At 36.1% G+C, this 17,408-nt stretch overlaps 1 protein-coding gene across 1 annotated transcript in view; it reads left to right on the top strand.

Annotated features, from left to right (window-relative positions):
• The first annotated feature begins 1,942 nt into the window (after nucleotides 1-1,942).
• Nucleotides 1,943-17,408, top strand: part of EIF3H (eukaryotic translation initiation factor 3 subunit H) — a 126,055-nt gene continuing 110,589 nt past the window's right edge. Inside the window, exon 1 of the mRNA XM_044668859.1 lies at nucleotides 1,943-2,078. Coding sequence (XP_044524794.1) covers nucleotides 1,944-2,078 — 135 coding nt within the window. The 5' untranslated portion in view covers nucleotide 1,943. The remainder of the gene's footprint in view (nucleotides 2,079-17,408) is intronic.

The raw sequence follows: 17,408 nt of genomic DNA, 5'->3' as shown, positions 1-17,408 counted from the left end.
AGTTGGTTTGAGTGCAGTCTTGGGGTTTCTAGTGTAGGGAGTTCTTTTTTTTAATTTTTTAAAATTTATTAAATTTTTTTTAGATTTTATTTAATTGATTAATTAAGAAAAAATTTTCCATGGTTACATAATTCATGTTCTTTCTCTTCCCTCCTCTCACCCCCTCCCGTAGCCAAAGAACAATTCCACTGGGTTTTAAATATATCATTGATCAAGACCTATTTCCATATTATTGATATTTGTAGTGCAGGGAATTCTTAAACTTTTTGGTCTCAGGATCCATTTACACTTTTTTTCCTTCCTATTTACACTCTTAAAAATTTTTGAAGACTCCTCAAGTAGCTTTTGCTTGTGCAAGCTATATCTATTCATATTTACCATGATAGAAGTGAGAATATTTTAGCATTATTATGAAAATAGTGTTCACTTCATGGGCTCCCTGAAAGGCTCTTGGGACCCTTGATTCTGTACACATACTTTGGGAACTGCTGCTGTTCTAGTGAAATACTTCAGGGATCTGTCCAAGGTCCTAAGCTATTTAATGTTTGTATTCATGATATGGATAAAGCATAGACAGCATACTAACCGTATTTAGAGATCATATGGAACAGGAAACCAGAGTTAACACATTGGATGATGGATTCGGGGTTGGAAAGATTCCACCAAGCTAATTGTCTAAGCAGCCTTCTCTTTAGTTTCTTTAAGTGATAAAGGAGGTATTTGGACAGCTAAAATATCCTTTCAGTGTCAAATTCTCTAGAGCAAGGGGGAGACAAGAGAAGAAACGCTCCAGACAAGGTACATTTTTCATGAACTATATTTTTTTTGTAAAATATGAGATCCCGGAGGATAGATACTTTTTTTTTTTTTTTTTTTTTTTTTACCCCTTTGGTATCTCTTTGTGTGCAGGTATGCACTAATGCTAGGACTGGCAGGAGCTTAAGGAGTTCACAGCTGCCCACAGATGAAGCCAAAAAGTATTTTCCTTAAGAGTGGAAGTAATGTCAAAAGAATGGATTCCAAATTCCAATGTTTTAGGTTCATAGATCATTGAAATCGAAAGGTCCCTTAGATCACGGTTCTCGGTACTCAGCAGATAATTAACAAATGATTGTTGAATTGAGTTGCTGAGCACTGACAAATTGTTTAAAAACTAAAATTCAATTGTTAGGATGATATTCCAATTAACTAAATTATTAAAGAGATCATTTGCAAATGAACAGGTTCCTTCTTGTAAATTTTTAGTTGCTGATAGAATCTCTTATGCTATCCTATTCGAAAGGCATATTACTGTGTAATGGGCAGAGTTGAAAATGGGAGTAAGCCCTGGGTTCAAATCCCATCTCTGATACTGATTTGTTTTTGGGGCCATGGTCAAATCTCTTTAATCTTTCAGAATTTCATTATTTTCTTTATCTGTAAAATGTGTATAATTCTGCAATACCTCAGACTGTAGTGAGGATTAAATGAGATGGTACCAATAAAGTGCTTTGCAAACCAGAGCGCTAGAGGCCTGTAGGTCGTCGTTACTGGTAAGTATTCGGCGGGTAGAGGCCATAGGACTTCAGGTTAGGTATACTGTAGAGGGTATTCTCGTTGACTTTGGAGCTGGACTAGCTGACCCTGACTCTTAAGAGACCGGGAAGATTTTAGAGGGATTCCGAAGTGAACACCTCTACCAGACACACAAACGTAAAAAGCACAATGAGCAAGGGTCCGGGAAATCTAGTCCAGAAAGCTCATTAGCCGCCAACCTCTTTTCCTTGCCCAGAACAGATACCATAGAGGTGCGCGCAGGCGCAAACGACTGCCCACAAGTCCATCCTCCCACGCTTCCCAGTGTCACGCCTTCTTTCTGCGGTGTCATAGTTCTACGTAGCGCCGACGGACTATATCCGGTTCCGGTCTCTCACGTTTCTCTTTCCTCCGGTCCTTCCATCAAGATGGCGTCCCGTAAAGAGGGTACCGGCTCTGCCTCCACCACTTCAACTTCTGCAACTGGGGCAGCCTCCGGGAAAGGAAAAGGCAAAGGCGGCTCGGGAGATTCGGCCGTGAAACAAGTACAGATTGACGGACTGGTGAGTGAGGAGTCTTCTAGACCCACGTGGGAGGGCGCCTTTCCGAGCACTCCCCACGCCCAGCTCTGCAGCCTCTTTTCGGCCCGGTGGTTTGTCAGGCCCTTGCTCTCTGGAGCTCCGTGAGGGAAGCGAGGGCTGTCTGCTCCTTTAACATTTCTCTAGGTGCACTTCTAGACTGAATCTCATTGATGTCTTTTGAGGAAGAGCTGGAGATTTAGAGCATGGGTGAAGAGGAGCTTGGTAGAGAGACGGTCCAGATTAGGGTTGACATTTTAAAAAGTAACTTTTTCCAGGACCCTTTGTTTTTATATCACCTGTTCCCCTTCGTATCTATCCCCCTTTCTTTTCCAGAGAGGAAAATATGCAAAATAAAGACTTTCTTACAGAAGAGGAAAACTAGAAGTAAACCAACACGTCAGGAAAAAAATCTGCAGTTATTTACACTGAAGACTCTTTACTCCCTCGGGCTCCCCTCATTTCAATAAAAAGTGGAAGGGAGGGATCTATTCATTTATTTTTTAATGACAAGCTTAAAAAAATTTTTTTTGCAACATTAACTTTCTATTGTTTTGTCATGGTGGTTTTTCTCCATTTACATTGTTATAGCCATCATGTCCACTTTTTTCCCATTCTGCTTATTTTTTGCATTCGTTCACCTGTCTTACCAGTCATCAACCAAAAGATCCTTATGGAGGAAAGAAAAATCTTGTGAAAATTGAGTATTCTGAGATACTTAATAAACGTTTGTTGTTGATGATAGTAACTTTAAATCTGTTTTGTTGTTCAGGTAAGATAAAGTAGTTGCAAACCAATAATTTTCTACAGTGTACTAAACCAGAGCGAAGGAAGAGTTATGTTTGACACAGTTTTGTTAGTGTTCAGACTTACTATTTCTTTTTTTTTCTCTCTTTTTTTTAAAAAAAACCCTTAACTTCTGTGTATTGACTCAAAGGTGGAGGAGTGGTAAGGGTGGGCAATGGGGGTCAAGTGACTTGCCCAGGGTCACACAGCTGGGAAGTGTCTTTGGCCAGCTTTGAACCTAGGACTTCCTGTCTCTAGGGCTGTCTCTCAATCCACTGAGCTACCCAGTTGCCCCCCAGACTTACTATTTCTAACATGGATTCTGTTTTTTTTGGATTTTTTTTTTGGTTTGGTTAATTAGCAATAGTTTACATTTGTATAGCATTGTAAAATTTCATAAAACACTAATACATACAATATCTTATTTATAGCATATAGCTGTCTTTTGAATTAGAGGAGCAGGTGGTACTCTTCCCATCTTAAACAATGAAGAAACTAGCAAAAAGTTGTTTTGTTGGATTTCACAGTGCTGACAAATTAATAGACCTAAATCTAGAAGCTAGGTTTCCTGACCAGCAAGTGTTTCCACTCTTCCTTAACATTCTTAAGTTCATAGAGCAATTTGGAAGGTGTCTTAGAAGTCATCTAGTGTAATTCTATAATTTTACAGATGATATAACAGAGGTCTGAAGAGGGGAAATAATTTACTAAAGATCAGTTGGTATTTATTATGTGTCTACTTTGTGCCAGGAACAAAGTGCTGGGAAGACAAAGTGAAAAGACAGTTTCTGCTCTCAAAGAGTTCTCATTGTAATAGGGGAAACAACATATAAATAGCTATGCACTTATATAAAGGGTAAATTAAAAATTATTGAGGGAACTATTAGAATTAAGGAGGATCAGAAAAAGGCTTCCTGTAGAAGGTGGAATTTTAGCAGGGACTAAGGTTATACATAAATGTATATTATGTGTAGCTATTAATAATTTCAGTCCAGTCGTAGACAATTTTGAGTCATTCAACTAAATAAATTGAAATAAAGTTCTCAAAAGTGTATATTTCAGGTTTCTGTTTTACATGTGAGTTGTGTGTAGTTTAGTGGAAAGAACACTATGGACTTGGATTTATGATGTCTGGCTTTGAATCTAGTCTTTGGCACTCACTGACAAGTCACTTAACTTCTCTAATGTATAACCCTATGGGAAAGTCAAACTTAATCCTCCTTGGGCCTCAGTTTGCTCATCTGTAAAATAAGGGGTGATATTTTTGGCCTTTGGGGTCTCTTCCAGCTCTATGATCTTATTAATAGTTTCCTAAAATACTTATTTTACAGGGTTTTTAGGATACAGTGAGAAAATGGGTGAAAAAGTGTTTTATAAATCTTTTTACTTTAGGATGCATATATCTTGAGAATTTTGGGTTATATAATTTAAAATTTATATTAAGATAAATTTAAAAATAGTACTTACATTCAAGATTGGATCATTGCAGTTTTAAAAAAACTCTTAATCCTTGCAGGTATTGTCATATTTGTTTGAAATAGTAATCAGATGATGAATTATGAGAGCTCTTCTCTCTCCAAATTTCCCCCACCCTCATCTTCCAGTAAATCTCTTGTTGACTACTGTTTTTTATTTTTTAAACCCATACTTTCTGTCTTCATGTCAGTTCAAAGACATAAGATTGGCAAGGGTTAGGCAAGTGGGATTAAATGATTTGCCCAGGGTCAAACAGCTAGGAAGTGTCTGAGGCCAAATTTAAACCTACTTCTTCCCAATTCCAGGACTGGTCCTGTATCCACTCTGCTACCTAGGTGCCCCAACTACTGTCTTCTATCATTGAGACATGCTAGCTCTCTTTTTACCTTGAAACTCAGTGGAAATAGATATGGATTAGAGAGAGATCACAGATCCCCTTCATGGCCAGTCAGTTGCCAAGTTTTATGGATTCTGTCTCCACAATATATCTTCTGACTTTCCCATCTTTATCATCTTGCTGTGCCCCAGCCTTTAATGCCCCTTAACTTTTTGCCAGTAGTATTGTAGAAGTTTTCTGATTGATCCTCTGCTTTATGCTCACTCCTCCAAAGCACAGATCTGACCTTATCACTCATTCCTTTGCTTAATAACCAATGACTTTCTATTGCTTTTAGGACAAAAAATTAAAACTTCACTCTAGCAGGTCCTTAACCTGGGGTCTGTGAATTAAAAAAAAATTGATAACTGTTCAGTAGGACCTTATTTTACTTGACTAACTTGTTCCAAGACCTTTGTGTAAGTTGAAAATCTCATAATAGCAAACTCCATTATTTAATAAGTATTTTTTATACTAATATATCTTGGCACCTTATGACTTCTCTTAAACTTATCAGAGCTACTAGCATTTTTGGGGCCATTTAAAAAACTTAATAGTGTTAATGAAACAAAGAGAAGCATTTCTCTTCAGACACTTGTTCAAAGTGAGAATGTTTGGTGCAAAACAATGTAATGACTTAGAACTAGACTGAGCATTGTTGGGAGACCTACTGCAAAACTTTATACTAATTGGGAAAATGACATGGATTTATATGTAATTAAAATTTTTCATTTTGTGTATTTTTCTGCCTTTAATTTTTTTGGTTGGCAGTTGTGTATACCTTAATTTGTGTAAAATGAGGTCCTATTGTATTATAATATAATTGATTTCCTTTGCAACCTTTTGTGTTTTGCTTTATTTCAGCTCTCTTGAACTCCTTCACAATATAGCTCCATTCTGCCTTTCCACATTTATTGCATGTAATTCTTCCTTATAGACTTTACAGTCCAGCCAAATTGTCCTGCCTTCTGTCCCTTAAAATTTCTAACTCAATCATCTCCTTGTGAAGCCTTTCCAAATCACCTCAGCTGCTTAGTATACTACTCCTATTACCCTGTATTTACTTTGCAATTATTTTGTATTTACATATATGTACATATTATTTTCTCTGATTATAAATAACAGAGGACAGGGACTGTTCAGTTTTTTTTCTTTATTTCTCTCAGAGCCTACATAGCACAAGGCTTCTAGTGTAATGCAGGATTTATTCAAGAGCTCTTACACTAGGTAGTAGGCAATTTCTGTTGGTTTTCTCTGTGTTCCAGCATACTTAATATAAGAGAACTGAATGGTGTAGTGGATAGAGTTCTTTATTTGGAATAAGGAAGTCCTGAGTTCCAATCCTGATTCACTTATTAGCTCTTTGTGTGCACATTCTTTATCTTTCTCAGTCTAAGTTTCATCATCTGTAAAATGAGTATAATTATCACATCTACTTTCCAGAGTTGTGGTGAGGATCAAATGAGATAACATGTAAAGTGCTTTTTAAATCCTAAATAAGTGGTGTCAAATTGAAATAGAAATAAGGATCAGCAAAGTGTATTTCAGAATCCCTGTGGACTACACATTAACTTAGAAAACTACTGATTAATATTATCTCTGTTTTTTTGGTGTGTTTTCATTCATTTTGTTAAGTATTTCCCAATTACATTTTAATCTGGTTTAGGGTACTGGGGAGTTTTTATATTGCTCATCTCTGAATTACTGTAAGTACTCTCCACCCCTGAGGCTTCTCCTGAATGGTTAATTTCTCCATCACCCTCCATTTTAAGGAGGAAGTCCTGGCCAACCATGTCTTCATATTCTTTTCCATCCTACATTGATGACTCACAAGCTTCCTTTTATATGTCATCATTCCACATTTAGAATGTAAGCTCCTAGAGGCCAGTGATTGTCTTTATTTCTACTTACATTTGTGTTCTCAGTTCTTAGGACAATTCTGGGAAACAGTGATTAATAAGTGCTTCCTAACTGTAAAGTAAATGATTATGTTTAAGATCTAACTAAAAGTGTCATTATTTTGAGTGTCTGGTAGTATAGACTGAAAACTCATTGGATGGCACTGCAGGTACTAGAGTGCTGTGTAATAAAAATCTATTTCCCCTCAACGGGGTTACCCCCAAGAACCTTGAGAGAATGTAAACATAATTATGTTGTTGGAGTTCCTTCCTTCCCCTCCCCTCTCCTCCCATGTCCTTTCCTCCCATGTCCTCCCCTCCTCTCCTCTCAATCCACTGAGCCACCCAACTGCCCCCTGTGGTTTATTGCTGATAATCAAGACTTTGTAAGGTGAAAAATAAGAGGTTGTAATGAGTATGCCAAATCCAGAGAGGGAATGGGGTATATAGATAAACTTCCTATAAGGATGTGAATGCATACGTAAATATACATATCCATTGCATGAAGTTTTTGTACACGTTCATATATAGTTTGGCATACACATATCTCAGTTTTTTGCACTTCACTTTATTGTGCTTAGAAGATACTAATATTTTAAAAACAAATTGAAGGTTTGTGGCAACCTGGTCAAGCAAGTCCTATAGCATGTGCTCATTTTTGCAATATTTCAATATTTCTGAAGCCTGAGTCTGAGATAATAATGATATTATCAAATATAAGGAAAGAAGGATGAATTAGATTTGGAACAGAGCTGGAAGACACTTTATTTGATCAATTCTGTTACAACTCTCTAATTTTCTATAAATTGTGAGGTGGTAGAGTGAATAGAGTGTTGGTCTTAGAGTCAAGAAATCTCATCTACTGTTCAAATCTAGTCTCAGACAGTTGTTAATAACTGTGTGACCCCAGGCAAGTTACTTTCTCTTGTTTGTCTCATCTTAAAAGTGAGCTGGAGAAGGAAATGGCAAATCACTCTAGTATCTTTGCTAAGAAAACCCCAAATCTTATGAAGATTTGAATGTGACTGAATCAACTGAACAACAACATTTTACAGATTGGAAAAAGTGCTAAAGAATTTGTGACTTCTAATGTTCTAATGTGCTATACCTTGGAAACTTTCTCTTCAGAGGCAATTTACTTTTGTTGCTCTATCAATCTGATTATTTTTGATTTTCCTAATAGAGGAGACTTGGGTACCTTTGTTCAGAAAGGGCAGGATGTACTGGTAAATATTTAACAACTACCTTTCTGACATATACATTTTTTTGTTTGTTTAAACCCTTACCTTTCTTTTTAGAATCAATACTGTATATTGGCTCCAAGGCAGAAGAATGGTAAGGGTTAGGCAGTGGGGATTAAAGTAACTTTCCTAGGAACATATAGCTAGAAAATGTCTGAGGCCAGAATCAAACCCAGGGACTCTTATCTCCAGTCCTGACTTTCAATTCACTGAGCCCCCTAGTGGCCCCCTTAATTTAAAATTTGATCTGAATTTTCCCCCTTATCTTTTTAGGACTAGATAATCAAAGCATCGAAGTCCTGATTTGTAGTGTTTGCTAATATAAATGTAGTATAAAAGCTCACACTGAAAATTGTAACAATTATGCAAGTTATTTCATTTGACTTCAGTATACTTTTGGCTCTAAATTTTTTACGACTGTATTTCCTTAACTTCCCACCAGGTCTTACTTCATATCTTTTTTTTTTTTTTTTTTTTTTTGACTTTTTTTTTTTTTAAACCCTTAACTTCTGTGTATTGGCTCCTAGGTGGAAGAGTGGTAAGGGTGGGCAATGGGGGTCAAGTGACTTGCCCAGGGTCACACAGCTGTGTGCTGAGGCCGGATTTGAACCTAGGACCTCCTGTCTCTAGGCCTGGCTCTCAATCCACTGAGCTACCCAGCTGCCCCCTTACTTCATATCTTTTGTCAGCTACCTGTATTGAAGATACCTTCCATGAACATATCTAATTTATGACGTTACCTATAAAACTTTCATAGCTGCAGTCACCATGTGCAATGATAATGATCTTTGAGCCCAGGAATATAAAATCTGACACTGCTTCCATTTCTTCTCTCTCTGCCAGGAAATGAAAAGCCTAGTTGTCATAATCTTAGCTTTCTTAATGTTAAGCTTCAAGCCCACTTTTATACTCTTATCAAGAGGCTTCTTAATTCTTCACTTTCCTCCATCATAATGATATCATCTACATATATGAAATTAAAAAAATTCCTTACCGTCTGTCCTTATATTTCTTTGCATTGCTCATTTAAGAAAACCCTTGTCTCTCCTTGTTATTATTCTCTTGCAATTCTGCATTTAGTTGGGTATATCTTTCCCTTTCTCCTTTGCTGTTGCTTTCCTTTTTTCCTCAGCTATTAGTAAAGTCTCATCAGACAGTCATTTTGTTTTCATTTTTTCTTTATGATATTTTTTGTTGTTGCTTTCTATACTGTAAACTTCTGTTGATAGTTCTTTAGGCACTCTCTCTTAACAGATCTAATCCTTTAAATCTTTTTTTTTTATCACCTCCACTACCTATTTATAAGGGATGTTATTTAGATCATACCTAAATGATTTGATGATTTTTCAGTTTTAGCTCAGCTACATCACTCTTTCTGGAGCTATTTGTAGTTGCCCTATGCTCTTCCCCAGAAATATGTTGTATACCTTCCAACCCAAGAGGCTAATCTTTAAATGCCATATCTTTTAACTTTTTAATACTGTTCATGAGGTTTTCCTGGCAAAGATAATTGATGTGGTTTGCCATTTCCTTCTCCAGTGGATCACCTTTTATCAGAACCCTCCACTATATTTATTTGTCTTGGGTAACCCTGTGTGACATAACTCATTTTTCATCAAGCTACATAATAAACTCTTTCACAGCAATCCAGGAGGGTCAATAATCTACCATTCCCCAAACTAGTTTTCTTTGATTTCAGCAACCATGACAATTGTCATTAGCTAAGATATTAAAAGAAATTACATAGGCCTGAAAACATTTAAATGTTTTCTAATGTTTTAAACTTATTCACATTAATTTGTGAGTATATTAAACTTAAATGAGTATTTATTGAGAGCCTACTATATAGTCTTTTTGTTAGGCACATCAAAATTAGTCTAAACCATGACCAGTGCCAGAATTCATTTTGTTTGGCTATTCATATTTGTTAAAATAATTTCCTTTTTCTTTTTTCCAAGTAGGAGAATGAGAGGTGCAAAGGAAAGAAAACAAATTTTTGTCAATTAAAAAAATATTAAAAGTAGCCTTAAGACACTGCTTTCAAGGACTTACAGTTTACTTAGGAAAACCAGATATATATGCAGGAAACCTTTAACGTAATTTGTATTATTTGTTTCCAAGTTGAGTGGATAGATGTTAAGTATTTATTGCTTATGCAGGCCTCCTTTTGATTTCATAATAGCAATTTGTTTTATAACTGTTATAAAATTATTGATTGTGTATTTATTGGTATTTTATATTGTGGCTATTAGTGTTGTGTCATAACCACCTAATACATTTTAAGGACACTGTCTTAATTGAATCTCAATCTTTTTATGCCAGTGGAGATTTCCTCTTAAAGTTTGTGAGAATCTACAAAAGATTTTTGATTAGATGAGTGGCATTAGTATTTTGGCAAAGTAAACTGAGGTCATTGTGTGATTTAGAAAAGAGACTGGAGTGAAGAAGGTAAATTAGAGTTTTTGTTAGTTTTATGTGAATTACTCTGGACTTTGAATAGTGGCCACAGAAAAAGAAAACAAAGAACAAAGGAATTTTCTTTTGAAGCTAGAAAAGACAAGATTTGATGATGATAGTAGACGATTTAAAAAATGCTTTACATTTAGATAAACTTTTAATTCTCAAAACATCCTTGTGAAATTGGTACTATAATTATTATTTCTAGAGGAGGAAATAAGGATTCTGAGTGACTTACCTATCATAGCACATCTAGTAGTTGCCAGAGTATAAATGAAGATTAAAGGAGAAGGCAAGTGTCTTCTATATGAAGACAGAAAAAAGTGTTTAGGATTGATTTGAAGAGTTATAAATGACTTCTGAATTGAAAAAATAGTGGTACTTTTCACCCCCTTTAAAATGTATTGACTTTTATTTTATTTTTTACATTCTTTTCTAACTTAATTTTATCTTCAATTATGTATGAACAAAAATTTTAACCTTTTTTTGTAAAGATATTTTACCAATTACATGTAATAATTTTCCATATAAGTTTTCTGAAGTTATATGTTCCAAATTGTCTCTTCCTCTCTTCCCTTCCCGGAGATGCTAAGTGAATTTTTTTCCTTTTTTTTGGGGAAAATCTCATTAATTAATTAATTAAGAATAGTTTTCCATAGTTACAAGATTCATGTTCTTCTCCCTCTCCCCCTGACCATCTCCCATAGCTGATGTGCAATTCCACTGATTTTTACATGTGTCATTGATCAAGACCTATTTCCATATTATTGATATTTGCACTATGGTGATCGTTTTAGAGTCAATATCCCCAATCATATTCCCATCAACCCATGTGATCAAGCAGTTGTTTTTCTTCTGCGTTGCTACTCCCAGAGTTCTTCCTTAGAGTTGTCCTGGATCCTTGCATTGCTGCTAGTAGAGAAGTCCACTACATTGGATCGTACCACAGTGTATCAGTCTCTGTGTTCTCCTGTTTCTGCTCCTTTCTCTCTGCATCAATTCCTGGAGATCATTCCAGTTCACAAGAAATTGTATTCCTTTTTGTCCCTATTTATTTTTCTCCACATATCTATTAACTCTTAATTTTTCTAAGATTCCATTCACATCTCTTACCTTTTTCTTATTTATTTTTCGGTTTCATTTATCTAGATCTGATAGAGGAAGGTTCAGGTTTTCCACTAGTATAGTTTTATTATCTATTTCCTCCTTGAGCTCCACCAATTTCTCCTTTAGAAATTTGGATGCTATTCCATTTGGTGCATACATGTTGAGTACTGATATTTCCTCATTGTCTATACTGCCTTTTATCAGGATGTAATTACCTTCCCTATCTCTTTTAACTAGATCTATTTTTATTTTGGCTTTGTCAGATATCATGATTACTACTCCTGCCTTCTTTTTCTCAGTTGATGCCCAATAGATTTTGCCTCCAGTCTTTTACCTTAACCCTGTGTGTGTCTACCTGCCTCGTGTGTGTTTCTTGTAGGCAACATATGGTAGGATTTTGGTTTCTAATCCATTCTGCTATTTGCTTCCATTTTATGGGTGAGTTCATCCCATTCCCATTCAGAGTTATGATTACCACTTATGTATTCCCCAACATTTTGATTTCCTCTCCTAGTCCTGCCCTTTCTTCTTCACTACTTCCTTCTATACCATTGTTTTGTTTTTAATCAGTTCCCCTAATGCCCACCCTTATTTTACTTCTCTTTCTCCCCTCTCCCTTCTTATTCCCCTCTTATTTTTCTTTAGGGTCTTTTTAAGTTCCCCCACACACTCTCCCGCCCTTGTATTGCTTCCCTCCCCACCAGTCCGTTTGTTACCCTTCTATTTCTCTATAGGGCACTAATCAATTCTCTGCCCCAATGGATCTGATTGTTCTTCCTTCTTTGAGTCAATTTCAATGCATGTAAGAATTAAGTATTTCCTGTCTCCAACCTCTTTACCCTTCCAGTGTGTTGGTCTTCTTTCCCGCTCCCACCATGTGCTTCTTTATGAAATATAACTTTTCTCCATTTTGTCTCTTTTCCCATTTCTCTTAATATTGCCCTCTTTTTTTACCTCTAGTTTTATGTATATATTTATACATACACATATATATATATATCTTGACATTTCATCCTCTGTAGTTTGTCACTGTTCTAAGTATACTTCTTCTAGCTACCCTGATGATAATAACAATTTTTAGGAGTTAACAATATCATCTTTTCTTATAGGAATACAAATCATTTGAACTTATTGGGTCACTTAAAAAAGTTTTTGTTTTTTTGTTTTTTCCCCTCTTTAACTCTTCTCCCCCCCCCCCCTTAAAAATCTTTTTGAGATACAGACCTAGTAGTGGAATTACTAATCAAAGGGTATGCACTGTTTTATAGCCCTTTGGGCATAGTTCCAATTATCCCTCCAGAATGATTGGGTCAGTTCACAACTTCACCAACAATTCTTTCATGCCCCAATTTTGCCACCCTCCAACATTTATCACTTTTCTTTATTAATAGTTATATTGGCCAATCTGATAGATACAATGTGGTACCTCAGAGTTTTTTTAGTTTACATTTTTCTTTTCAAGAGTCATTTAGGACATTTTTCCATGTGAATATTGGTAGCTTTTATTTCTTCAACTGAAAACTTCATATCATTTGACCATTTGTCAATTGGGGAATGGCTTGTATTTTTATAAATTGGACTTCTTATAGATTTGAGAAAAGAGACTTTTAACAGAGAAATTTGTTATAAATTTTTTCCCCAGTTTGTTGTTTCTCTTTCATCTTGGGAACACTGGTTTTGTTTGTACAAAAACCTTTTAATTTAATGTATTCAAAATTCTTCATTTTATATCTTGTAATGTCCTCTGTCTCTTGTTTGGTCATAAATTCTTCCTTTCTTTGTAGATCTGCCAGGGAGCTCTTGAACTTGGCTGTACATTCCTGGAATTGCTATTTGGGGATTTATTGCAGGTGGAGATTGGTGAATTCTTTCAGTGTCTTATTTTACCCTCTTGTTCAAGAATATTAGGGCAATTTTCCTTGATGACTTCCTCTAGGGAGTGCTGATGGCTTTCAGGGCTCAGCCTTGTGGTGAGGTTCAGGGCCTGGGCAGGGGCTCTGGCTTCACTCTGGGTTTATACTAGCCAGATGCAATGCACATTCCCTTGCATTGGAACTTGGGACCTCATTGCAGGTTTGGGCACCGCTTCAGGGGCTCCCCTTAGGCTTGAAGGGATCAGGCTTCACAGACTGCCTTGTGTTAGTGCTTGGGAATCACTACAGGCTTGTATTAGGACTTGGAACTTCAAGGGTTGGATGTGGAGTGCTCTGCTTTTGGCTTAGGCAGGGTCTTGGGGTCTTGAACTTGACTTGGGCCCAGGTTCAAAACCTGGAGCAGGGGGAAGCTGGGTAGCTCAGTGGATTGAGAGCCAGGCCTAGAGATGGGAGATTCTAGTTTCAAATGTGACCTCAGACACTTCCCCAGCTGTGTGACCCTGGGCAAGTCATTTGACCCCCATTGCCTACCCTTACCACTCAATACACAGTATTGACTCCAAGACTGAAGGTAAGGATTTAAGAAAAAAACAAACAAAAACAACCTGGAGCAGTAGGTAGGAGATAGGCAACTTGTTTTGCTCCTGACTTCACTCTTAGGCAGCTTGTTTTGCTCCTGACTTCACTCCCCTCTTGCCCCAGTGAAATAGTTCCTCTCTGCCTACCTTTCAGATTTTCTGCAAGAGAATTACTTCACTTCTGTCCTCTTGTTGGTTCTGTGATTACAGCTTTCTGTGCTACTTTGCCATCTCGACCTGGTACTTTTAAAGTACCTGATGAGAGAGTTGTTTTGGTCCATTTTCAGGCATTTTTTTGTTTGATTCCCTTTTCCAGTGACCAAGATAATTAATATATGGAATGAAAAAATAAGAGAAAGGAGGAGGCAATGATAATATTATCTGGACCAGTAAAAATTTTTATTCGTTGCTTTAAAATTACTATGGGCTTGTAGAGATTTTTCATTTGTATGAAAAGGTTGGTTTAAGGATCTTATCAAATATTATCCTTTGGAAAAATCTATCCAAATTTTCTTAGCACAAAAAATTCTTTTAGTATTCTGGTTTGCAAGAATTCATGCTCAGCAATAATCTTTGAGTAGAAAAAGTAGAGGTAAATTGCAGCTTAGGCAAATCCGAGTCAAAGAAGAAAAAATAAAATAGTTAAGGCTTTTGTTTCAACATGTTATTTTAGTAACTTTAATAAACAACCTTAAAATTTTCTTCCTCTTTTTTACTAGCAATATGTTTGTGTAATTAGGATTTTCTCCCCAGGACTCTAAATCCCAGCTTCCCAAGTTCTTTCTCACATTATATCCTTACCTTTTGGAGATAAAGTTTTGTGTGACCCTACCCCTCACTCTCTCTTCCTTTCCCTGGAATGGAATGTGGCAAGGAAAGCTGGCTTTACTCAGGTTTTTGCTTTTATCCTTTCATTTCTTTTACTTCAAGTGATTATTAATAAATCTTATAAATATAATATTTAGAGTTATTGGATATCAATTTTAATCTTATAGTTGTTATGAGGCAGAAATGAAATGTACCATAGCAAAAAGTTGCATTGAATCAGTGCATTGAAGTTATTATTTTTTTAATTAGCTAGTTAATTTTTTTTGGTTATGTTAAAGTTCTGAAGAGTCTTCCTTCCTCCTGCCCAGGTCCGCACTAGAGAAGGTATCGTATGAAAAAAAATATGTATAGAACTATGCTTCTATTTATTTCTCTGGTGTTTGGACATTCATAGTTATTCTTCAAACAGTATTTCTGTTGCTGTATATAATAATAATCTCTTGATTCTGTTCATCTCACTTTTCATAATTTCATGCAGGTCTTTCCATGCTTCTATCCATCTATTTATTTATTTATTTGGAGTTGTTTTTTTTTTAGACCCTTAATTTCTGTGTATTGGCTCCTAGGCAGAAGAGTGGTAAGGGTAGGCAATGGGGGTCTAGTTGCCCAGGGTCACACAGCTGGGAAGTGTCTGAGGCCAGATTTGAACCTAGGACCTCCTGTCTCTAGGGCTGACTCAATCCACTAAGCTACCCAGCTGCCCCCTTTCTATGTTTTTAAATAAAATTAACTCACCATTTTTGCTGGGCAGTAGTATTCCATCATAATCATATTCTACAATTTGTTTAGTCACTCCTCAATTTCTAGTTCTTTGCCACCACCAAAGAAAAATGCTATAAATATTTTAGGACGTAAAGGGTTTTTTCCCGCCCTTTCCTGTTCACCTTGGGAAACAGACCTACTAAGAGTATTGCTGGTTTAAAGGGTATATTTGTTTTTTTAACAAATTGGATATAATTCCAAATTGCTCTCCAAAATGGTTGTATTGTTTTACAGTTCCACCAACAGCGTATTCATATACCCATTCTTCTACATCTCCTCTAACAATTTTCAACTTCCTTTTTAATTTTGACCACATTGGTTTTATTTGTACAAACCCTTTTTCATTTAATGCAATCAAGTAATCCATTTTACATCTTAACAATGTTCCCAATCTCTTGTTTATTCATAAATTCTTGTATCTGCTAGGTAATATGTTCTATGCTCTTCTAATTTGTTTATGATATCTATCTCCCTTCATGTCAAATCATGTATACTTTTTGACCGTATCTTGGTAAATGGTGTAAGATTGATCTGTACCTAGTTTCTGCCAGACTACTTTCTAGTTTCCCAACAATTTTTACCAGATAATGAATTCTTATCTGGAAAGCTTAGATCTTTACATTTGTCAAACACAAGGTTACTAGAATCTTTTCCTATTATTTATGTCTTTTCTGTTCTCATGATCTGCCTTTCTATTTTTTTAGTCTGTACCAGAGAGTTTTGATAATTGCTGCTTTATTATACAGTTTAAAATCTGGTACTACTAGTCATCCTTTACAGTATTTTTTTTCATTAGTTCCTTTGATATTCTTGACCTTTTGTGCATCCAAATGAATTTATTTTTTTTTCTAGCCCAACCGCAACTTTCTATATATATCGGTATATATATCTCTATCTATATATAATTGGGAAGTCATTGAATAAGTAGATTAGGTAGAATTGTCATTTTTATTATATTGACTGCCAACTCATGAATAGTGAATATTTCTCCATTTATTTAAATCTGACTTCATTTGCATAAATGATGTTTTATAATTATATTTATGTAGTTCCTGGATTTGTTTTTGCAGATATACTTCCAGGTATTTTATTCAGTCTATGGTTATTTTAAATGGAATATCTCTTAATATCTTTTTCATGGGTGCAGCTGGGTGGCTCAGTGGATTGAGAGCCAGGAGGTCCTAGATTCAAATCTGGCCTCAGACACTTCCTAGCTGTGTGACCCTGGGCAGGTCACTTAACCCCCATTGCCTAGCCCTTACTACTCTTCTACCTTGGAGCCAATAAGACAGAAGATAAGGGTTTTAAAAAAATTCTTTTTCATGACTTCCTTGGTGATATATAGAAATGCTGTTGATCTATGTAATTATTTTATATCCTGCTACTTTGCTAAATTTACTTTTAACTAACTTTTTAGTTGAATTCCTAGGATTTTCCACATATATGTGGATTATATTGTCTGCAAAAAGATTATCATGTTATCTTATTTTCTATTCTGATTTCTTCAAATTCTTTTTCTCTTACTGTTATCGCAAGATCCCTTGATGGTAAATGGATCTAGGCTGAGTGAGGATAGGGATACCTGAGTGGCCACCAAGGTGCGCTGATAACCACCAGAGCTTGTGAATGTTCAGCTCAGCTAAGCACTTGACCCTACAAACAGTGCCCAAGCCAAAGTTATCAAGTGAGGAGTTGTATATTGTTCCACACAACTCCTCTGGTTACTTTGCTTGGTGTTAGGTTAGAGCAGTGGTTCCCAAACTGCTACCTCCCCCTTTTTGGCCTACCTCCCCCTTTCTAGAAAAAATATTACTTAGCCCCCTGGAAATTAATTTTTTAAAAATTTTAATAGGAAAGATAAATGCACCTGTGGCCATCACCGCTCCCCTGGATCGCTGCAGCACCCACCAGGGGGCGGTAGCACCCACTTTG

The sequence above is a fragment of the Gracilinanus agilis genome, chromosome 1, assembly GCF_016433145.1.
Source record: "Gracilinanus agilis isolate LMUSP501 chromosome 1, AgileGrace, whole genome shotgun sequence".
NCBI classification, from domain to species: Eukaryota; Metazoa; Chordata; class Mammalia; order Didelphimorphia; family Didelphidae; genus Gracilinanus; species Gracilinanus agilis.
Note: the sequence above shows the minus strand (reverse complement) of the source record. Positions and strands in the feature narration are given on the sequence as shown.